The sequence below is a fragment of the Cotesia glomerata genome, linkage group LG1 (genome assembly GCF_020080835.1).
Source record: "Cotesia glomerata isolate CgM1 linkage group LG1, MPM_Cglom_v2.3, whole genome shotgun sequence".
Classification (NCBI taxonomy): Eukaryota; Metazoa; Arthropoda; class Insecta; order Hymenoptera; family Braconidae; genus Cotesia; species Cotesia glomerata.
The window spans coordinates 11,405,538-11,430,538 of record NC_058158.1 but is presented as its reverse complement, the minus strand read 5'-3'; the positions used below and the strand labels follow the sequence as shown (position 1 = coordinate 11,430,538).

General features: G+C 32.2%; 1 protein-coding gene across 2 annotated transcripts; it reads right to left on the bottom strand.

Annotated features, from left to right (window-relative positions):
- Positions 1-1,023: 1,023 nt before the first annotated feature.
- On the bottom strand, positions 1,024-24,516 carry LOC123275238. 2 transcript variants are annotated; one of them, XM_044743213.1, is made up of 14 exons: positions 24,153-24,516; positions 23,280-23,370; positions 13,425-13,592; positions 7,873-8,009; positions 7,213-7,501; positions 6,813-7,093; positions 6,383-6,730; positions 5,882-6,291; positions 5,561-5,797; positions 5,209-5,388; positions 4,870-5,017; positions 3,913-4,182; positions 3,489-3,835; positions 1,024-3,418 (listed from the first exon to the last, which is right to left on the bottom strand). In XM_044743213.1, exons 3-14 carry the CDS (start codon positions 13,588-13,590, stop codon positions 3,067-3,069), a joined length of 3,165 nt encoding a protein of 1,054 aa, XP_044599148.1. In that variant the 5' UTR covers positions 13,591-13,592; positions 23,280-23,370; positions 24,153-24,516; the 3' UTR covers positions 1,024-3,066. The 2 variants fall into 2 exon arrangements, with proteins under 2 accessions (XP_044599148.1, XP_044599149.1); XM_044743214.1 differs by having other exon boundaries at positions 23,280-23,367.
- Between the last annotated feature and the right edge of the window lie 485 nt (positions 24,517-25,001).

Here is a 25,001-nt window from a genome sequence, read left to right as displayed (position 1 = left end):
ATATTAAATAAAATTTTAACAATTTTGAGATATGCAGTTTATACATTCGAATTTTATAATAATAATAACTTTAATAGTATTATCATGAAACATTTTATCATCTACATAGTAGAATTTCGCTGACTTAAATTTTTTTTGTCATTTAAAATCCATTAAGAGATCGCTATTTACAGAGTATTATCAAATACTGAATAAAGTATATTAAGTATTATATTAATATTTCATCCCTTTCTTCGTATATTTCGTCTGTTTAACAACAATATACTGTGAAATATTTTTAAAATTGATTTTTTTACATTTTAAGTAACTATTCAATTATAGTATCTATACGTTTCTAAAGATTTATATCTATAATTAATTTTTGTGTATGGGTGTGTCAAAAAAAATAACAATTTGCGCCTAGCAAATTTAAAAAATGTCATACGATTGTAATATCTAACAATGGAAATGCACATTTAGTATGGTCTCTCCTTCGTAGTGTTTTTAGTTTAATTACTACCCCAAATTTTTTTTTTTGATTTTCATAATTTCTTACAATATAAAGTTGAAACACTCAGATAAGTTATTGATTTACCACAAATAAACTGAGAAAGTTTGAATTATTGAAATTAACACAGAGTAGCGATAGGAAAAGTTCCAGACACTAAATTGGCGATATTTTAAATTGGTCCCGAAATTATAGACAATTAACAAATAAATCTAACTGAAACCAATATTAAGCAAACAATTAAAAATGTTAAATATCCTCATTCGTGTCTGACTTTTGAAAATAATTACTCAGAATATGTAGAGTTATTGTATCGAAATGTGAAATTATCATTTGGGCGGTAGCAAAGTATTAAACATGCAAATTTAGTTTAATTTAAATGTACAAGCAAATGCTTATAATTATTAGTGCATATTATGTACACGCACTGACGAAGAAAATGATGGCTGTGCTCCCGTGGCTAGCTGAGTGTGCATGAGTATTTTTCGTATCATATTTATTTTCAATCCACAATAATTATTACTCATTATCATTACTGGCTGTTTTTGTTACTCGCAAATAATTAACTAGATTCTCTAACATTTAAATGGCCGAATTATTTCATTGATTTACAAACTATATTGTCGCTGTTTGTGTGCGTAGCACTACTACTCCATAATAATAATTATTTTTCTTTTAGCTCTGTATAGTCAATAGTAAGAATAATAATAACAATAATAACCATGACCCAGTCATTTTTTTTGAGTTTTTGCTGTGCAAGTAGCACGCGCGGAAGTCCACAAAAAAAATTCTTTACTTACTAGATATAAACAGTATTGATATTTATGTACAGTATTTTTCAAATAAGAGATTGAGATCGTCAGTTATTTAATATGCTTGCTAAATTGAGGAATAAAAATTTGACATTATTAATATTTGTCTATTACAAAACATGTACCATTAGTTTTTCCACACTTGTGCCGTAAAATCGATTGGATTGTCCGCGTGCCCTCGTCGCGATGCTGACGTCAATCTCGGCGTAACAATTCGAAGCTCAGCTCCGAACCAAATAACATATATATATGTATATATGTGCATATTTCACATGACATATCAATATTATTGTTATTATTATTTATTATTCGTATTATTATTATTTCGACTTAAAAATTTTTCATTCACGACCTTGTTACATCTTCTCTATATCAATACCTGAATGCTTTTAATGCCTAAAAATTCTTTTTTCTTCATTTTTATATTTTTAAAGTAATGCAACACTCTTATACCTACATATCTTGAATTTGGTCAGTACACATTAAATTATTACAATGCCAAATAAGTTTTCTAAATTTATATTGTGTTTCATAACGTAATTTTCTACTATATTTCTATGTACATACTGCTCAGGCAGTATACTCGTGCGCATTTATACATTAATTCCATTTATTCATAGACATATTCTCAATCGAACGTATATGATTATAACATTATTATTATCATTAATTTCTTTTCCAATTTCTACAATTTCTTTATATTTTTTTAAGTATTGTTTAATCATTAATTATTATTATTATTATCATCATTATTAACCTGTTTATATGCATCAAATCTTTAAACACTTTAAACTCGATATATTTTTACAAATATATTCATACAATTTTCCACGCAAATCTCTCGATTCAAGACATTTATTTTCATTTTTATATAGTTATTGTCCTTGTTAAAAAATGTGATTAAAAACCACGCTTAATTGTTTTATTATTATTTTAATGGTCGCAAGTTTTTTTTCATTCGGGTTTAAATAATTTAAAAGATATATAGATATATATATCATTCAAGTTGTGTGAAAATATTGTACATTAATTATATTCCTGTTGGTATGATCAATAAAGTATTGGCAGCGTGTGGTCATTGTTATCGAGAGAATTCCCGGGGAAGTAGAGTGAACATAATAAAAAAAGAAAAAAAAATAAAATAAAATCACATCGAGTACAGTGTTTACTCCAACAGATATACATTTTTTAAAAATCCCAGTGGAATCAACACACTCGTTTAAAAGATTCAGTGTATATGCGACCACCTTTTCCTTATAATAATAATAATTTATATTTTATATTATTAAAATGGGTCTCTATTGAGAAAATACAACTCAATAATTTGTGAGATTTTATACGGACGAACGTACACAAACACACACCTCTCATACACGGTAATTGATAATAATAAATTATCGCAATAGTTATAATAATAGACAGCTCTGCACGGAAAATCGAGTTTTTCGGTATAATTATTATAGCTCGTTCATACATTCTTTAAAATTTACAATAGATATTATTGCAAATGGCACTTTTGAGAATCAGGGGGTGAAGGATGATAATAATAACTTTAACGGCACTAAGTAGCCATAACAACATTAAATAGTGTGTTAACAAGGCATCATGTCCGTACCACCGTTTGAGACCCACAAAGGAGCAATGAACGAGCCATAGATATACCGATGGCATCACTGGTGATGATAATGATGATGATGACGATCGTAACGATCGTCACACAGTAGTAACCCGGTCAACTTCGACGTAACGTACAGAACTGTCGCTTTGTCAGCAGATAACTTCCTTTCCATCTCCAATAATAGCTGTCTCTGATGATATACTTTTAAGCCGGTGCTGTGAAATTGAACGGTTGGCTTTTCGACGTACACATCGCCAAAAGATGATGCATGTAGTGCCAATTATTGTAACTACTATTGAGGCACCGATAGCCAAATGCAGAGGAGGAAGTCGCAGAAGCATTGAACAATGAGTGAGCGCTTCATCGTAACCAGACGGACAGTGAGAAGTCCCATCACACCACAATGATGTATTTATACAGGCATTCAATTCTGGACACCGTTGCTCACAATCACGTGGTAGACTTTCCCCTGGTTCTGCTATTGACATTATTGACGACGGCCTATTAAACAATTATACGTATTATTCTAATAATCTTTCAATTATCATGACAATTAATTATTATTATTTACCATCTTTTAGTTAATTCAAGCCACGTAACAGTGTAAGAGTCAGCTTCATTCATAATAAACTCAACGGCAATTGTTCTCATTGGATCAAAACGCGGTGCAAGCATCATTGTTTTATGCTCGACAGACCAACCTTTGCTGAAAACTTTTACAACTTTGTGTCTTGAGTCAGATTCTGGTTTTGGACATACTGATACATTTACATTTCCACCTGTGTGTACGATGATGCGATTACTGGTCAAGCATTTATTACTGCTGCTATTACTATTCATTACAACTCCATGTGTTTCCAAGTAAAGATACTGTTCCGGTCCTGGGTCAATTAGCCAGGGATGGTGTTTGCAATTTTTCTTCAAATAAAATATATATATATCAATATTAAAATCTTTTACAGATATACGACTAGAGAAAAAAATAATTCACCAACCTGATCTTCATTTGTCAGCGGCAGCTCATATTTTATCTCTCCTGATGGACCACGAACTCGTCGCTTTTGAAGACACGGCACAGCCTTGATGAAGTCCCATACTCCCTCGAAGAAAAGATTCTTATAGTCGTCGAGGGCAGTCATTGATTGAATCGTGAAATGTACTTCAACAACGTGGGACAATGATTTAATGTTTATCGGTAGAGATCGGTTCGAACAAAGACAGTCTCTTTGAATCGGGGCTGCGTTCGACCAAGGTAGCTCCATTACCTTTTCAACATAGTAATAGTAATATTTATAATAATTATAATTGTAATACAGATAAACAATTAATTCATCTTGAGAAAATGTGTAATGTAAATTTTAGAGCAATCTGTCGGCCACATAACTGACAAGTAGAGAACAAGTAAGATCCAAGCAAGCATATTAGAGTTGTATACGTATATATATATATATTAGTATCGATCGTTTCTTAAATTTAGTATAGTGCTGGAGGGTGTTAAGAACTAACTCTAATCACGAATTCAAGTTACTATACTCGTATAGTGAGTAATAAAGACACGATGTTAATGTGTTGATGGAAACTAGTATATTCTTATACACGTATATACACCTACAACCATGCAACTTGTATAATATAAACATAGCTCGTGTCAGACAGTTCAGGATATTACGCGAAAGCTCGTTGCACATCTAGGTTAAAGTAGATATGCATCATCGTAGTGTGTTCTTAGCATATCGATCTTTTTTTATTTTTTTTCTCCTGCTTTTCAGCATGCACTCTTATTTATATATTTTTTTTTCTTCTCGTTTATTGTTGCTATTCTTGTTTTTATTAGAAGTATTGAATAATACACGCATGACAATTTGCAAGGCAATAATATGATAATTTAAAAAAAAAAAAAAAAAAAAAAAAAAAAAATAAGAAGAAATGGAATAATAAAATAATAAATTTACCTTGAGTGAGAAATTGCTGGAGCCAATACAGAGAAACCGATTATAGTCAACACTGGACACACTACGACATGTTCGATTCCCATTGAGGAGCTTATTGAATCGTAGTTTGACGACTTCATCCTGTTCACCCTCGAATCGATACACACAACTAAAACCAGTTGAGAGTAATTTTTCATAAATATTTGTTCAGATGTTTAAAAAAAAAAAAAAGCAATAAAAATTCCTTTGTCATGCAAATAATCTTATTATTGTAATATCGAGTTTTAAAGTGTCTTTTTTTTAGATAGATAATAATCTATTTCCATTGCTATAAATAACGCAAAGCTGTTTTATTATTACCTTAAATTTTGAGTACCCCCTCGACCATAAAGAAAAATATTCCGCGGAGCTTGGAATTTCCGATCTGGATACTGATCTCTATTTCTGCTGTAAAATACTCGTGAACAGGGTCCATTGCCGTATGGTTCACCGTCGTGATGAAGATCCACAAACTCATAAAGTGCGCGAAAATTTACGGGCCTGGAAGAAATAAAAAAAAAAAAGATTTAATATTCTATTTATGGGTATACTATCGTAAATTTACAGCGATTAATGGGGGACATTTAAGCTGAGAATTTATATGGTCAAATTGTGGGGTTAAAAGAAGGTTTGAGGGTAAAGAAAACGTATTATCTGTTGAATTTCTAGTTACCTGAGAGCCGTAGACTCAATCATACGTATCTCGATGGTAAGGCTGTTGCCAGAAGAAATAAAACCCTCGACAAGTGAGCAGGGTCGACTGGTATTTTGTAAAATAGCGTGGTCGCAAGTTTTAGGGACTCGATCTTTACAGTATCTTGCTAATAGAGATGTATTGCTGTGTGGTCCTGCACCTATTGGGGTTATAGAGTCTCCTGTCCTCTCCATATATCTCAACCTTTCTTTTTCACTGAAATTTAATCGGTAAATAAAAGAATAACAGTAATTATAATTACATAATACTAATAATAACAATTGTATCATATAATAATACCAAGATATATCGTTGCAGTCAGATAAGGGCAGCATTTCACCATCCCAAACAAAGAGAGTGGTATTGCAATCATCGTCAGAGGCAGCGTTCTGTGAAGGGACAACTGTGGGGTTTGTTCCAATATGAAACTTGAGAATCGAAAGCCAAACTCTGAACTGCGGCTGAGGTGGTTTGGGTGGAGGTTTTCTCCACACAGTGCCGGGACGAGTCTCTGGAAATTTGGGAAGAGGTCTCGGTGGTGTTGGACTCGGGGTGACTGGACCATCTCCGCGCAAATGATACAGACAAGTTGTGTTCCTGGGTAAGGTATGACTCGGAGAACTGAGGACTCCACCCGTATTACCTTGCAGCCAAAATTCACATCGTTTGTTTTTGGCATAAGTTGGTGAGTCCGCGTCGACAAATTTAACCTGTCATTGTTATTATTATTATTACCATCATAAGTTAAATTAATTAATCTAGGTAGTTTTACAGCAGTACGGAAGTAATAATAGTATATACTTGAACTTCTAGTTGAAATCCATGTAATGAGTGGGGTGGAGTGGGATGAAGAAAGGTGCCGTATGGTGAAGTGGTAAACTCGACAAGAATTTCAGCGCCACTACTGGTAGCCTCAGGGACGGGTTCTCCTCCGCCACAGAATTTAAGGATTACTGGATCACGAGTAGTGTAGCCATCGTAAATAGTCACGTAGTCTTGTACAACATCGCAGTCTTGCCAGAGACGAAGCTCTCGAGGTGCGGGCTCAGCTTGGCTTGCTGGACGAGCTCGAACAGCAATTAGTTGTCCTCGTGGTTGTCGAACAGTGATCAGAGCATGTTTTCCTGATGGAATTTCATGTTGTCGTACCTTTTATAAAATAATAATATTAATACATATTATTATTATTATTATTATTATTATTGCTGTATGAAATAAAATCTGAACTTACAGCGTAATAACAGGTGAGATTACGTGGATAGAGACCGGGAAAATTCGGTGACTGCAGTCTACACTTTTTTTTGTCGCAGTCGCTAAATATCCGCGAGCAGTATGTACCTGAAATGAGATCCCCGAGGTATTGTTGTTCGAGAACTGGTTTACTATCTCTAAATTGCTCTTCGTATTCAACACTTTCAACTCCCGGCGATGTGGATATTAACGTTGTTGTATTTGAATATTCCGTCGAGATCTGCTCCAATGTTGTTGTCGCTTGAGTTACTTGAGTCATACCTATTATTGTTGTTTAATTAACAGTTATTTGGTTTAAATATTCAATATTAACTTATTCAATAATCATATATAGTATATTATAGTGAAAGTAATGATAATAATAATAATAATGATATTACCAACGAAAGGATTTCCATATCGAACTACGGCGTCGGATTTTCGGATCATCTTATAAGCCATACGAAAGTCAAAGTTAAATCCCGTTTGATCTTGACTCAATCTAAAAAGTCGGAGGGAAATGGTGACGATTGGAGTTTCACTGTAGTAAATTGCAGGTCCCCATGATGTGCCACACCACAACCCGCCTACATCGGGACGCTGAGCCTCTGATATTTGCAGTGATCCATCAGGACATCCTTCCGCGGTAAAAGAGACGAATTTTCCAAGAGTAAAACTGTCGAAAGTTAGCTGACAACAAACATCGCACTCTATTAATGTATAAAAATAATAATAATAATAATTATAAATGCTATTTAATTTTTGGAGTATTTCCAGTTAAACGGCGATTGATACACACTTGAAGTCGACTATAAAATATTTGCCAATTTTTTTTGCTCTTTAAATGAACGTTTTAATACATGACATATTTTATAATAAAAAAAGGTATAAGTTTTTGTAACACTATGCTACGGTGAGTAGGTTATTAAAAATTCTTACTCCGTGCACCAGCAATTCATCTTTGGCATTTAATGTATTTTATAGGCGAGGGTGAGAAGAGTTGGATACATGTATATAACTATACATATATCTATTTCTATATGTATGGAGAGAGGTATTACCTGAACAATATCTCCAAAGTTACCACCGGGAGCGTTGAATGTCAGCTTGCAGAAGTAAGGTACTTTGTCCTCTTTGGGTCGATGGAGTTCGAGGTAGTAAGTTTTCCCCACATCACCGTAGTAAGTTTTATTGCAAGCTGTAATTAATAATACACACACTATTTATTATATTTATTATACCAATAAGTACAGTCTATAAAGTTGTTATTATTATTATTGTATGGTGAGAAGGATAGGAATGAAAAGAAAAATATATACGGCTAGTTTAGAGAATATGTTGCTGGTGTAGCACGGAATAATCCACGTGCAGTTGATTGTATTGAATTCAAGGGCTAACTATTTCCTTGTGTATACGGATAAATGATCATGTAGATGTGTGTGTAGATGAACATCCACATCACAGGAAATGGAGAAAGGGTTCTACTATAGAACTATGTACAATCGACTACGCATCGCAGTCAAAGAGCGAACCAGGATTAGGGGAGAGAGGTTTGGTGATCGTACCCAACCGTACATAGGCATCACCAGAGGGGAGAGAATGCTGAACGGTTGTTAGGCGAGTGAATACCGCCGTGAGCCTACAATACCCGTCATTTCCAGTGTGATGTACCAGTAGCTTGTCCATTTCTCCATCGTATTATTCTGTCATTTCTATTTGCTCTATTTACACCATCGCGATATTTTATTCATAACATCGGAGTGTCAATTGAATTATTCATTAATATATTGATATCTTCCTTTACTTCTTTTTTTTATATTCTATAATTTGACGCCAATATAATGATGATGATGATAATAATAATAATCAAGTCTTGTCTTCGTTTACGATAATTTTCTTCTTTAGAGAGCTACTGAGAGGAGAGTTATCCCGGGAAAACGAGCTTAGGACACGAGAAAATAAATGATAAAGCATTTCTAAGGCTTAAACTCCTTTATTTTCTTTATAATTTATACAAAAAAAAGTAGTTCTTTGTGGGAAATTACTGAATTGAATAGTATAGTGTAGTTTGATAAAGTGAGTAGAGAAGGGTGACTGGAATCGCACTATCCGATTATGCGAACGTGTCTGTCGATAAAAACCCCGAGGGGAAAACTACTCGACTACTGTGGTGCAGGGTTTCACAAATAGCTAATTGGTTGATGCGCCAACTCAGGACCAATAATTGCTTCTATATTATATTATGTATTATAATATTATATTAAATATTGATTTTTTCTACAATATTCATATTATTGTTATTATTATTGTATGTCTCGTACATTGGCATTACAAACATTCATATAAATTTAGCTTATTGTATCAGTGACATTATTGGTGACCTTTCGATTCCGAGCATTTAAAACAGTAATTGTTTTGATGCCAGCAGCTGTAAGGTCACTTCTGTCATTTGGTATTGCTATTTTTTATTAACACCAAAAATAGACCCAGCGTGTTATGACACATTGTTGTTCACTTTGTATAAATATTTTTACTGTATAGTCTATAATACCCAGCTAGAATATCAAATTATAAGCGACGGGAATATTATCACTGACAATTAAGAGCCTGACAGTTGATTTGGTTCTACCACTTAAATTCTGGATATATATGCAAAAACATTTACCTTTATAACCGTATCAGCTGTATGTCAAATAATAATACCATTTATAAGTGATAAACGGCTCTTATCTGTGAGAAGAAATTTGAAGTATATTAATAACCAACACGGTCTTTAAATATAAAACAAGTGCCGCCTGACGGATATGTGACTTTATCCACTTGGGAATGACTCATGTCCAAGCACAAGCACTTTATTCTTCTTTGCTCTACAAAATTTAAACACTTGTAAACCCAACGGAGGCACTCAAGCTTGCTTATGCATGTACTCGTTCATTTGTCTATTATTTTTCTTCGTAAAATTTGTATTTAATTTGAGAATCAAATATTTTCCTACCAATCATTTTGGTAATTTTATAGACAAGCAACATCAGTGATTTCTTCTTCTTTTTCTTCTTTTTTTCTAAAATAACAAGAATAAAAAAAATAAAAATAATTATTTATTAATGTTTTTTTTTACAACTTACCTTTCATTTGACACCGGATGACACTTTTTTTATAGAAGTAACATTTTAATTAATGGTGAAAGAGGAACAGAATTAAATATTTGGTTCATTAGTAGAACACTATTGAATGCAGGTTGGATTTTGTATGAAGGTGGGAGCTCTTGTGCAACCCGTGCTTTTCACGCATGCATATCTCACGATAGCGCCCCGGTGCATCAGAGAAGGGTGTGGTGAAGATTTAAAAAATAAAAAGAAAAAAAATTTCTATAGTATTCATTTCAAGCGGTCGGCGAGACAACCCTTCGAGCAGGTTACTTGTGTGTACCTCATCGAGGGTGCACGGTTCATCTTTTCTCTAGTCTCCCCGTACTTTATTTTTTTTTTATTTTATTTTCTTCTTTTTTTTCTGTAGCTTTTGCGCCTGGTCATTCGTTTTCTATCCGTACGTGCATTATTTCCACGAGTATCTCGATAAAGTATAAAAAAAAGCATGATAAAAAAGTGCTGTGATTGCACAAATTCAACGAAAGCTTTAATGAAATCTGTAATAGTTATACGGTGAGAGCTTATTCGTACAAAGTCGAAATACCAATGAATTCCGGTGAAACTTTTTTATAACTTTAAACTCTTTTTCGACAAAAAAAAAAAAAAAAAAAAAACCTGATTAAATAAAATAAAATATAAATATGTGGCAAAAGATGATTTTAAATTAAATAAATATTCCAGGAATAACATTGCCAAACAAATATCATACTTGTTTTTTTTTATCTGAGTAACTGTAGAATTGTATGATTATATATAATATATACAATATATAGACGGTGGTCTTGATTATGTGATGCTGAGCTAATGTGTAGCTCTGCCGAAGACGTGCCAGACAAAGTACAGGGTAAAGGGAGTAGTATGAGAGGGTAGACGGGCCATGCACTCTATGGTAACATATATACTATGGTACATACATATAATATATATATATATATATATTGAGAATAAAAGTATAGATATAGAGAATATGACCTAAATGTTGGCCGTTGGTTGGCGTATGGCCAGTTGGCTGTGTCTGCCCACAGCCCGCAAACTTACACGTACATTTATATATCTATATACATACACACTGATTCGCGCGACGCAACCAAGTGCAACCAAGCTGCACATGCTCTTTACTTTTGTATATTTCTGTCCTTCTTCTATTTTTTAAAAATTTAATTCCTTTTTATTTCATCAACTGTCATATCCATTTGTTTTTCAATTATCAATTAACTATTCAAGTTAATTACGTTCTGGTATAGATTATTATTAAACGATGTCATATTTCACCAGAAATGAAGCCTCGGAAAGTAATTAAGTGGTTCAAAGTTTTTCTCATATTAAATTAAACAACGATGAAAAATGAAAAAGTAAATATTTTAATTGGCCATAAACATTTAACACAGTGACACTAAATCTGAAAAATAAAAAAAATAAATTAGGAAAACGGTTGACCCTAAAGGCCATCTCTGCAACTTCCCGCTAATTCCGTTAATCCTGGCCGCTTTTTTTGAGCTCTTCGAGCTCAAAAATACAATTTGTGTGTTGTTTTGAGCTCTCCGAGCTCAAAAAGATACCTTTTCTATGCTTTTGAGCTCTTTGAGCTCAAAAGTCTGATAGAAGTTTCATAGAACACTATTTTTTGAATTTTCAAACCGCAATAACTTTTGAATAAATCAGCCGATTTTTACGCGGTTAGCGGCATTCTACGCAGTTTTTTAAGCCTCATAAAGAATTTCTAAGTTTCAATTGGTCAAACTATAAATTTTGGAATAACTCCAAAAAAACACTTTTTTCGGTTTTCTTTCGTTCACGATATCTCTCGAACGAATCAACCGATTTTGACCGGATTGGCGGCGATCGACGTGGTTTTTCAAGGTTGAGAGCTAATTAGTTTTTGGAATCGATCGGTGAAGCCGTTTAAAAGTTATCCCAAAAAAACCACTTCTGAAAAAATTTTTTTTCCTATTTTTTTTTAGATTTCTCCAAATTTCTCAAAATCTATCGGTCCGAATCGATTCAAATTCACAGGAAACCTAAGTTTGGCAAAGCCCTTTCGAATGGCACCACCCGCGATGAAATCGATTCAACCGTTCAAAAGTTATAAGAGGTTTACACACACACACACACACACACACACACACACATGCATACATGCATGCATACATACATACAGACATAGTGACACCCTCGCGGGAATAGTCAGGAAAGCTTCCTAGGACCTCAAAACGTCGAGATCTGATGAAAACTCAATTTTCGAAAAACGGGGTAAAACCAATAACTTCCCGATTTTTGAAAATTTTCAATTTTCTTAGCAGAAAGTTAAAAATAGTTGTAAGAAGAAGTCTAGTGAGTTTCTAGTGCAATAATAGCGGGTAACTGGCCGTGTACTTGTGACATAAAGGCGAATGGCTTAGAACGTCTTAGAATGCTAGAATGATGGCTATACGTGCGGTGAATGTGTATAAAACCGCAGCACAAAATTTTATCAGTTATATACTCTCACGTGACTGTATATATGTATGTATGAGGCATTTTATGTAGATCTTATTGACGTTGGCTACATATTTCACTTGCAGTGTGTACCACTATGTGGGTAATACACTTCTTTTTAACATACCTTTTTACGAAATTACTGCTGGCAGAAGTATGTGAAAAAATTCTAATTTTCTTCTTTTTTTTTACATTTTTTAATCATGAAACAGAAATCAGCGGATATCTAACAATCATTTTGATTTTTATTACAAATAAATTATGAAAAAATGTTTTTAAAAAATTTGTACATGAAAATTAATTTAGCAAATATTTAATAATTTTTAGAACTGTTGTTATTACGGTAAAAAAAAATTGATATGCAGAAATTTAAAAAAATTAAAAATGCAATTTTTTTAAAATGAATTTTTAGAAATAATTTAATTCTTAAATAAAATTAAAAATTGGTCAAGTAACAGCTAACTTTAGTGTCATAATTTGTACTAGTAATTTTTTTGTTAAAATTTTTTCATAACAATTGAGTTGTTATAGAAATCCAAAGAAAAAAAACTGACAGATGTCTGTTAGTTTCATTATCATTTTTTAATCATATTTTTATTCGATCTCTTCGGTACTTTATAATTATTCAAATATATTAATTTATTTTTATTTTTATACTTTATTTAAAATAAACCGAATACTGACTACGATACTAGCTCTCTCCACAATAAATAATATTTTTTGGAATGAATTCAGTTACATTTCAGTGTTGTACCAGATTTGCTAACTTCATTTGAGTTAACAATCTGAACACAGCTAATGAGTGTGCCTGACTAAACTCAAACCTTTTCTACTTTATGGTTAACAATTTACATCAAAGAATTTATATATTTTTAAAACTTGATGTTTAATATAATTTAATTAGTAAACTTTTTTCAATTCAAACTATATGAGAAATAATTTAAACTGAATTTCATTGTATAAAATAGTGCATAACATAATATACTTACGAGAGCATGCTCGTTGCTCATCGGATCCGTCGCCGCAGTCGTCCAAGGCATTGCACACTTTATTGAGCGTAATACATCTTCCGTTCCCGCATTGAAATTCACTTTGTCGGCAGGAAAATACTGTTGTGGCGGTGGTTAAAATGGTAATACTTATGAACCAATACATATCTGTAATTAAATTTTACAAACGTTATTTATTTTAGGATTTGACATCAAGTTATTTATGTGAATCAAAAATTCTGGCTCCATTTCTATTTATAATCTATAAAATGGTTTGTATATATTACTGCTGGTACATGTTTTATTTGTTTTTTGACTAAACAAAAGATAAGTACTAACTATTGTAATCACCGAGGATGAAATATTAAGAATTGAGCGAGGGGCCGAGTATTAAAATAATAAATGAGAGTAAATTAAAAGAAGAAAGCAAGTTATACAATTGACGTTAATTTAGAGCATTCCTTTGGCATTTTCAGTGGGTATATATATATGTCTACACTCTGGCAACTAAAGAAATTCACTTCCTGTTAACTTTGCTATTAAAATTTCTCTTGGATTTTTATTTTCTTTAGCCTGGAGTAAATTTGTCGTTTATTCACTATTGCGGAATTCAAGTATTCGCGAGTAAACTTTGTTGCATAATTTTTCTTTGTGTTCCGGTACAACAATTAACGACTTTACTTTTTTTTTTTGTTTATTATTTCATAGTAATGAATGATATTAAAACCATATTATAAATATCAGAGTAAGATTAACCGAAGTAAAAATTAAGAGGCTCTTAAAGAATATTATTCCTATCAAAGTTTCGATGGCTTTCACAAAACTACAGAGGTATTAATTACTTATTCATTAAGTGGTTTACTTAACAATTACTCAAAAGGTCTACGGTTTAACTTTGAAAATACTTATAAATTTTTCTTTTTAATTTTCACTATTGTACACCTAAAACTTTTGGGAGTATTTAGCGATTTTCATCTACACACTGTGCGCTGGGATGTGAATTCCAAAGTGTTGTACATGTACTCTTGAAAGTTGTTTGATGTGTATGGATAATTAACGGATTATTCAACTACTCGCAATAATAACGACTGTTGAGAGTATGTATCGCTAGTTGACTTTTCAAGAACCCTTTTAAAAATGTAATTAACTTTATTTCACTTTTATAAATTTTACTTTTTTATTTGAAAACTTTTATTACGCTGGGACAATTGTAAACTACTATTTTACCGTCACACGGTAGAGTAACAAATAAATAAGTATATAAACCGGGTATAAAACATAAAACGAGCTGTCCATGTATTAGACCTAAAGGCCTTACCGGACGGCTGATACTTTTATCCGTTTATTCTTGTTTTACTTTGTTAACCTTTTTGTTACATAAAATAGAACATTTCAAAATAGGCAATTTGTTGGGAAGTCTTGATCAATCAAGCCTAAAAATGTTTTCAAGTTATCTAGCTGCTAAATGCTCACAGATTAAAATTGTTGAAAATAATTAAATTATCGGCGAAAAATGGTTAATAGTTTTTTATTATAAGTTTGCTTCGAAATTTTCATAAATAATATTTTTCTTTAATATTTTTGACAGATAATTCAGTTGACAATCTATAAACGAATTTAAATATTTCTGTTGATTCGACTGGAAATAGGCATGAGGATACAGAGTCTACACCCAAAAATATTAATAACAGTATTGTAAAGCTTCTGAAGCTTAAAAATAGCAGAAAGTTTTGAGGGAGGCCCGCAGGGTCACTGTTTTAAAGTTTTCCCTTTTTCCTCACCCGGTTATATTTCTGTCTGGCAAAGGATTTATATATATATTTCTCACGTGTCTGCAGTAAAATATCGTACGTGACATGGGAATGATGTTACTATTCCGAGCAGTTTTTCTCGGCTGTACATCAGGGTGACAAAATATCACCAGTAGTAGTAGATGTCAGTGTAGGGTATACTAGTCGATGTCCATATCTCTGAACATGCCAGCCAGTACAGCCAGCAGAGCCGAAATTCGAGATAGAGTCGAGTATATCATCAGAGTGGCCTGTTGGTGAATACTCGAGAAAATGTCGACAACTATCACTTTCAATTATCCATTGTGACAGATATCTTTTTATATCTTTTTCCCCTCAATTTCACGGCGAACGGTGCTGAATAAATGACTTGCTGGTTGATGTCGACCGGTAAACTATAAAGGTACCCTTTACCAAAGGATACGTAGTATTTGTATGTAATAGATGGGTATATAAGCAAAGAAAAGAAAAGAAAACGGGAACCGTTGTACGTGGTCCAGCACTCGCGCGGACCAACTCAGTGATGAGACTTTTGCTCGGTTACTCGATCAATACTATACTACCGCGCGCGCCATTCAACCCTTGAGTATCTACAGTCTATAGACGTTAACCTTTATACGAGTATTAAGACTTCGATACCCAACTACAACACTCATCACACTGCTACACCACCACACGTTCTACCCCCTTTGATTTTTTTTTTTTTTTTTTTTTTTTTTTAATTCGTTGCTATGAGGAATGATTACATTCAAATAAACTTTCTCTGGTAGAGTGTGTTTTTTAAAATATTAGCGAGAATAAATTTTGTAAAAAAGTATCGGAAAATAAGTATGGAGCTTAAAAATTTATACGGTGAAGTTTCTGAAGTTTATCTCTAATGCCGGTGTCAGGAAAAATAGATGTTGTTGTTGTTGTTTATACACTTCTACTTGTACGTAAACCAAGTGTGCTCTTTTTACCATGACTAAATCTTGGGTCTTACTAACTTAACTATCGCATATATATTACACGTAAAACTTTGCTTTTATTTTATTATTCTTATAATAAACGAGCAAGACACAGGATTATCTGTTCAGAGTTGAGAAAAAATATTCACAGATCTGATCATGTGTAAATATTAAAATATATTTTATATAATCTGATCATATATGAACATAAAATATTTTATGACATAAAAAATGTCTTAAAGTTATATAACCATCTGCTATCAATAAATAAACTTTACTATCAGTTTTAACTTTTGCAAAATTTCATATAAAGTAAATAAAAATTTCCAATTTATATAAGACCATAAATAAAAACGATTCTTTTCTGTTTTTAGATGTATACAGAGAGCATATAAGATGTATGATGACAAAAACACCCGTTCCTGGATTTTTCATGTTATAAATGTTCACATTGCTTTTAGGATACACACCATACCTATAGCTGATGAGTAACGAATCATGTATCCGGATGAAACGCCTTCTGTCTATAATAATTTCTTATGATTTCCCTCATTTGTAAGTATTATTTATCTATACCATCATCATTCATCTTTACATGCCAATCTTTAGCCTTCAGAAGCAACGTTACGTCTTTTTCAGTAACCAGAATCTATCGCATGATTTGGCACATCTATGATTGAACGTTATTCATACAGTTTGCATAATTTAAAATCTGAAAAATTTTATCATGCTTCGAAAGGTAGTAATAATTTATTTATTGTCCACTTTGCAGATACGTTCTGCTAATCTTTTTATAATAATATAATTCAATATATTTTCTTCAGCCTATAAATATTCTCCATGCTGGCGTTTGTCGAAGCAAAAATTCAAAGCTCGTGTGTGCATATGGCTGGCTGATGTAATAAAACTATATAGATGAGAAGGGGTTAGTGTGATATCTAAAGCTGTGAACAAACCAAGCACGCCGAATAGAGAATGAGAGAGACCCCAAGAGGTAAGAGGTTGGTAACACCAATGCGATGCAGTAGCAGTAGCAGTAGCAGGGTGAAAAAAATGAGAGTAAGCGGCGTCAGCGTTCGTTGTGTGTGATATCGTCGCATGTGATCATGTGCTGCTGCCGTTTACAGTACTTTTATATGTATAATGTAATGTACTAATACTAATACTAAAAGAGTTTAACCAAAGAATCATGCAACTATTATGCCAGTAAATGCACCACCATTACATTCATATATTATGAGCGCATACCCATTACAGCACATGGAATGTAATAATTCAACATGGATTTATTATTATTTAACATTAAACTCAACTGTGTACACTAGATTTCATTTCATTTCATATAACTGTGTTGAGTGCATATATTTACTCTTTTTGCTCATTCATTTGCTCAGCTCGCTGCCTAGATATCATAATTGCGCGAATAAAATAATAATAATGCTCGTATATATGTTACGTGTCTCAGAATCCAATAAATTTACAGAATCGCGAAATTTTTATGCACTCTTCAGACACTATGAACCCTCTTGTGACGCTTTTGAAACATCATACTGTTTCACATTAAAACATTTCTCATTTCATATAAATTTTATATAAGATATGCCTTTTATTGCACCTCCCTATTTTCATTTATTTTGTTTCTGTACACATCATAAAAATTATTACGAAATTATTATTATTATTATTATTATTATTATTATTATTATTATTATTATTATTATTATTGTATGATATTTAATTACTCTTAAATTTAATACTCTGTTAAATTTAAATTTCGGATAATAATCTACAATGTGTAAGAAAATCCGATAGTAATTTAAAATAACATTATAGCTATTAATTAAAACCAACCACGTGTTGCCCGGAAATTTCTTTTTTGATCCCTTGAAGCTTTTCATATCAATTTTTCTTCATATTTTTTTTTTAGGTTTTTCCTGAAAGCTAATTTTGCCAAGATCCGAATTGACGTCTAGCGCTTCACTGGTTGGCAGGGAGAATTGCTAGTTCATATACTAGCATGTATAACATATATCTACGTATATGTGTGAGAAAGATATATACACTTAGACACGGACTCTTATCACGTTGTTATTAAATGAGAGAATGAATACTTGCCCGCGTACGACACTCGTCAACAATACTTAAGTCTTACTCACTTAACTCATCAGTGAATTCAAAGGCTTTTCATTATATTATATAATAATAGCTTGAACACCATATACCATATTAATCCTATGGCAAGTAACCAACAATAAATTAACTCTTTCTAACGCTTCGCCGCTTAACAATGTTTAACTGTTTAGGCAATTACACACTAGTACTCTTTTATAATATATAATACCGTATAGTGTTGTAAAGTTATAATTTAGAGTAAGGTAAAAGCCCCAATATATGATCATATACTGGTACGTGATCATTTATTGGGGCTTTTACCTTATAACAACATTTATTACATGACAATCTATAAATGTATATCATCTGTAATGCTTTCTGCCCTGGTGATTTGAAACTCGGAACAGTGAAATACTTTTATTGAAACTTTTAACGAGAATACGATTAGTGATATAGACACTCTCATTTCTACGTCTATGTTTAATGTTTTGCCATTCAATTTTTATACTTCAACCATTTCGCTAATGGAAACTTGAATCTTTCAGATAATCAAAGTGATTTTACTCAGTATATGCTTTAAATTTCCTACACATAAAACGTATCGAAAATGTGGATTTTTCTGGATTATTTTCAAGTTACTTGTAAATGTATGTGCATACAAATGCGAACATGTGTGATGAAAATTTTTTTAGTGGAGATTTATTAAACTTGGGGTTAAGCCATGCTTACAGAGACTTAGTTCAATTTAAAATGCAAAATCAATCAATCATCCAGTGAGTTGTTAAGAAATAAAATAAGAAAAAAAAATAAAAGGCAGTTTTAATCAAAGTTTTTACTACAAACTCTAAGCTGGTTTAATAACTCTCATTCTCTTGGTAACTCACTTTACCCCTGTTTCTTTTAAAACATGTATTATATAAAAATATATGGGTAACAGAATATAAAAGTAAAGAAGATATTATAAACTGCTTTAAAAATTATTTTATTGATTTTTTTATGGTGTACGCTCACACGGGTTATTTATAAGCAGTCTTTGAAAATCTTGCACACGATCAGAATTTATTATTTCCTGGGTATTAAATACGCTTTAGATCTCTTGTGAGTTGAGAGTAAGTAATTACAAGACGTAGGTCAAAGTATTATATGCATACTTAATATAACTTGTCTAATAGTTGAATTTAGCTTGAAATGCGTCCTGTCATTGTCTATTCATGAAACTTTAGATACCAGCCAAGTTGTCTCTTTTAAAACAAAATTTTTAAGCCCATTTGTAATCAGGTCATACAGATATACTTAAGTTTTAAGTAATCAAAACTGTCAGAAAGTAAACAATGACCTTTACATGACTCAAGTACTTGAAATTTTACGAAATAAATTTGTTTCTAATATATTTATACCAAGGTATGGTTATATAGGTATTATATATTCGGCGAAAAGGAAAAACGAGAGCACGATATTAGAATAATTGAACGAAAGTTCAGAGACCTCATTAATTGTGATTGGTAAGAGTAAAAGTAGCGCGGTGCGGCATGGAGCTTTTTGCCTTTGCGGAAACGCTATCTAGCTCTCAGGCACGCGATGATAATGAACAAGAGAGTAAGGTGGCTACGGCAGTGGCGACGGCTTTAATTGGACAGCCATCGTCTTTTATAACTATCAGCATCACTACTTGATTTATATTTAATCATTTTAATATTCGACTTTTAACTTTATATCTTATTTATTTTCAGTCGCTATTTCTCATTATTATACTTTGATTAAATTTTCAGTACTGATACTGAAAAAACATTGTTTTTTCTTTTGGAATACTTTTTGTTACGGCAACAAAACTTCACTACAACTTCCAATGTGTATTTTACAGAAGGCTACCCTGGCTGCGTTCAAATTTATCAATTGTAAGTTAAACAAAGTTCGATGCAGATCTTGCATGAAAATGAAGTCTGACTATATTTACTTAACATTATTCATAGAAAATAACAAGGTATAACAGGGTAAGCTCAGTGCTGGGAAAATTTGATGAGTGCAACCACATTATCACATAACTTGAAATAACTTCAGTATTTTTGGTTAATTAACTAATTAATTTTTTGTGAAAACAATAAAAACTGATAAAGGTAAGTTGAATATATAACGAGTAAAAGAAACATGAAAGAAATTAATTTATTTTTCAGATACTCAATACGACACTAAATAATTATCTGAAGTTAATTTAATTATAAATTTTAATCTACTGGTGCATGTAAACTACATGAAATTTTTATACACAAGAACAAGTGAAAAGGATCGTAATAAATTTAAGTATGCTATAGTGTAATTAGCTAAAGTATAAGACCTATTAATTCCATGACAAAGGACACTATTTATGGAATTTTTTTCAGTATTTTGATAATGTGGATGCAAAAATATTTTTTTTTTTTTTCAAAATGCAATTGATAATTTTAAATATTACTCTATAAACAAGGATGAAGTGGTAGAGTATTGCACATGCGAAGAAACATACCAATATACTCGTATCGATTGTTCAAAGTTAATTAACCTATACGAAGAATTTCTCAAATGTTACTTCTAAACTAAGAATATAAAATGTGTTTCAATTACAATTGATAATTGTCATCTGCGGAAGTATAATTAATACGACTACGTGGAAATTTAATTAGGACTAAGGATGACTTGTATAATTATTTTTATACCACTTGAGCACAAAGCTTCAGCTGAGGTTTTATATGTAAAACATGTTTCTTAGGTTCGAATAACAATTAAGCCATCGATTTATTTTTTATCTCTGGATAAATAGAGTAAAAAAAAATTGATAAATAAATAAATAAAAGATACAAGTTTTACTCGGTATGATAAAAAAAGCTAAATTCGAATGAATGTTGTAGCACATATTGGGATTAGTCTGAATAGTATGAAACCCTTGGGGTTAACGTATGCTCACCGTGATATGATCGAGGCACCGCCGATACAATCATTAAACTATGTGTAATGCATATCTGTGTGGATGTTGGGCTGACGGATATATCGAGCTGGTGCTATAACTATAATACGTGAACCAGTACAGTGAGCTGAGGTTTACACCAAGCTCGACAAAGCTCTAATGTTGACGCTAATGCAATTTTAGTCACGTTTGCAAGACAAGAGATTTACCCTCTATAGAAATCATTCAGGTACTAACTAATTTTTAATTATTGAAATTTCTACTCAACAATCTCTCTTTAATTTTAGATCACTTTATTGAGGTATTATAAGTTTCTCATATCTAAGAAGGGTTTAACAGGATTTTGCCGACATGATTTTATCTGATAGACATATCTTCCATGCCAGAAAAAGATTGACGGATTTAAATTTGAAAGTCAAAAAGGCGTGAATATATTTCATATGTATTTTAGTAATACGCCCCTTTCATATTAAGAATTCGATACAAAGTAAAATACGAACAGTAATAAATGATGTTTTATGAGATATATATTATATGTATCTGACAAATGATGTTTCAGAAGCAGTGTGTAAACAGAAATATATATATATTTGTCATTGATCTAGCTTTTGTATATACATCCGATGAGTCAATCCGCCCGACACTGTGTCCAAATATTTGAGTATAATCTTTTAGCTTTATCATTCCCGATAAATTGTGGCCGATTTACCGAAAAAAAAAAAAAAAAGAATCCAAAAACAGACGACTCTTGACTCTGTTAATATTCATCAGTACTTCTACATTTATTTTTCATGAACGATTGATTCTTCATTGTTCAAATAGAGAATTTAAAAATTCACGTGTCGACGTTATGAAAAATGTACATTTAATTTCACTGTCAATAATTGATTAAAATAATAATAGTTAGTAATTTAACAGCGTCAAGACACTTATCATCACGTAATTATTATTTACCCTCTGTTTGCATCCGTGTACTTCATTTCTAAAATGGCACAGACATGTTTTTAATTTATCTGAGCGCGCGTATTATGTAGCTGAAGGAAAATAAAAAAAAAAAATAATAAATATATGTATATATACTGTAATTTTTTGCGCATCAAAAAATAGGACAAAGTAGTTGAAAACCGAGAGTAGTTACACAGCATTGCTCTTAAAAAGCGACGGTTCTTTAGAGATTTAAACTTAAATAAAAACTTGAGATGACGCGTTACCGACCGCAAGTAGATATTAAAGACATAATTTGTTTACATTACGTCATTTAACTTTTTCCCGTACAAGCTCGCGCTCGAGAGCTTTTTTTATTAACCACAACTTTATACAATTGAAGCATTATGGCGGCGTTCAGCTTTACAAAGTTAAACAAAGTTTTCAGCTGATCTTGGATCTTGCACAAAATAACAACTGTGATTATATTTCGGGCATAAAATAGTCATAGGAAAATATAATGAAGTATAGTAAAGAAAACTCGGCACGATAAACCTAAACACAGCTATTGTTTTACTAAATAACTAATTTAATTTTTTCTTTTTCTGTATTATATATTCTTCCGAGAATATATTCTTCTAGTGCACGACCTACTGGGTCAATTGCACATTTGGTTTTAAACAAACTTTTCAATAATTCATCAGCTATAGACTATGGAAATAATCATTTTATTTTTCTATGATAATCACCGGCAGCGGCTTAAATTAACTGAACACAATTTAAAAATTAATAACCATAAACAGTAATAACTCTTGTTGCAGAGATAACCTCATTTATATGATAATCCTGTAAAATATATACATATACAGATATATGAATAATCTAATTGAGTGATTAAATAATCAATCAACATTTATAAATTAGTTATCAAGTATTATAGCTTTATTTAAGCTCTGGTATACATCAATAATGCATATCGAATGTAAATATAACTATATATGGATATTTACAAAGATATTATTACCTGAATAATAAACTACTACTCTAAAAATCAATCCAACAATACGACTAACGTTTTAAATAATTTACTTGTTAAACAATAATATAATTTGTCTAGTTTAAATGTTTCACATAAAATACTCACTTTTGATTGTCTGTGACTTATACCACGAAATAATCTTAAAGATGTTTTGTTTTAATACTGGCTAATTGTACATTTAAATTCTTGTCATCTGCTGCAAAAAAAATAAATAAATCATGTGAATTTGATGAATGTTTTAGAAAAAAATAAAAAGAAGAAAGAAGAAAACCGAGAAATAATTCATGCGTTGAATTTCACGGCCAAGGACTTAAAATGTAAATAGCTTAGTTTACACTAGGAACACAGAGTTTAAAAGTGGTCTTGGAGCAGTTTTCTTCCAGGCGAAAAAATGCTAAAGAAAATTAAACTCGCGAAATTTAAATTGTTATATCGAGTGTAAAATTAAAATAAATAAAAAAAAGGCTGAAGCATCAATAAATGAATATCAATTTATAACGTTTTATCTTGGTGGATGTTGTGTATTGTTTGTATCAGCAAATTAATAAATACCAGCCACACGTGTGCACTATTAATAAAAAATAAATTTTCCGGTGGTGTAAGTATATCTATACGTTGTTATTTATCGTGACAAAAATCAATTTCAATGTTTAAACAATTAATAGCCGATGATTAATTAGTAAACTCTGTTGTAGGTGCAGTTTCAATTGGAGTATTGTAGATAGATGATTGCGACACGATCCATTTAGTCAGACCAATTTAACAAGGATGTATATTTATACCCAGATAAAATATTTATGCGACATTGTGGTTTATTCGCGGGTGGTAGTTATATATAGGTTGCAGAAGTTATATTGACTTAGTAACCACCAAATGCGGTAAGTAGCAGGTTGATGTCGTTGTTTTAAATAATTAATCGATAGATATTAATTTTTAAAATGTTTAAAATGATTTTTAGGTTTAAGGAAGAATACGTACAGTTAAAAGAAGGAAGGAGCGTAAGGGCGCTCCTGCACGGCTGGCTGTGATGCGACTAAGAGAGCGAGCCGTGCAGAAGCGGCAGTGAGCTTGACCTAGTTTGCTATGGTCGGAATGTGCGCGGTAGTGTACGCTATCGCGACGCGGGTCTCACTGATATGAGCTTGAGCTCCGTTCTGTTCCTCAACCAACGTTTCCTCGATCGTTCACCCCCGCCATCGCGAGTTACCAGCAGCAGCAGCAGCAACCCCTCAAAACCCTGTACCCTGTACTGCTGCTGCTTCTGCTGCTGCTGCTAGAGCTGATTTAGTTCCGTTCCGCGCACGAGCACCGATAACTACCTGGAGTAACCACCACCAGCGCTTCCACCACCATCACCACCACCACCATTTTCATCACTACCCTTACTATCACTACCCTCTGCTCTACTGTACTGTATACTCGAGCTTTTCTATGCTCCACACTCTATATTGATCACTGTGCGCAGTGATGCTACCAAAAAATCGAAGCTTCTTTTACTTCAGCTACAATGTATTGTGGAGGAAGTCTATATCTGTATCTATGTATTCAGGCTGTGTACTGTATACAAAGTGTACACGTTTACCGCGTAACACGTTCATTCCTCCTATCCGGGTGTATCATCCGCTGACCAATCTACTGTGCTGACAGCACCTCATCTCTCAGTAACAATATTATGCGATTACCATCCTCATCGCAATCTCCATCCTATGTATACTCATTGTACATTAAATGTTTTTTAAAAATCAACTTGCTCTCATCAGTCAGTCAGAATGCGCATGCTGGAGCTTTTTATATTCTCTCAGCATTTTACACAACACATCGATACAA

What these genes read in the sequence shown, in the direction of transcription:
- LOC123275238 (XM_044743213.1), bottom strand. Translation starts at nt 13,590, where the DNA reads ATGTATTGGTTCATAAGTATTACCATTTTAACCACCGCCACAACAGTA. An exon ending in GGGGGTACTCAAAATTTAAG is followed by an intron (nt 5,018 to 5,208) that starts GTAATAATAAAA and finishes AACTGGTTTTAG; the next exon opens with TTGTGTGTATCGATTCGAGG. An exon ending in CCAGCAATTTCTCACTCAAG is followed by an intron (nt 4,183 to 4,869) that starts GTAAATTTATTA and finishes TATGTTGAAAAG; the next exon opens with GTAATGGAGCTACCTTGGTC.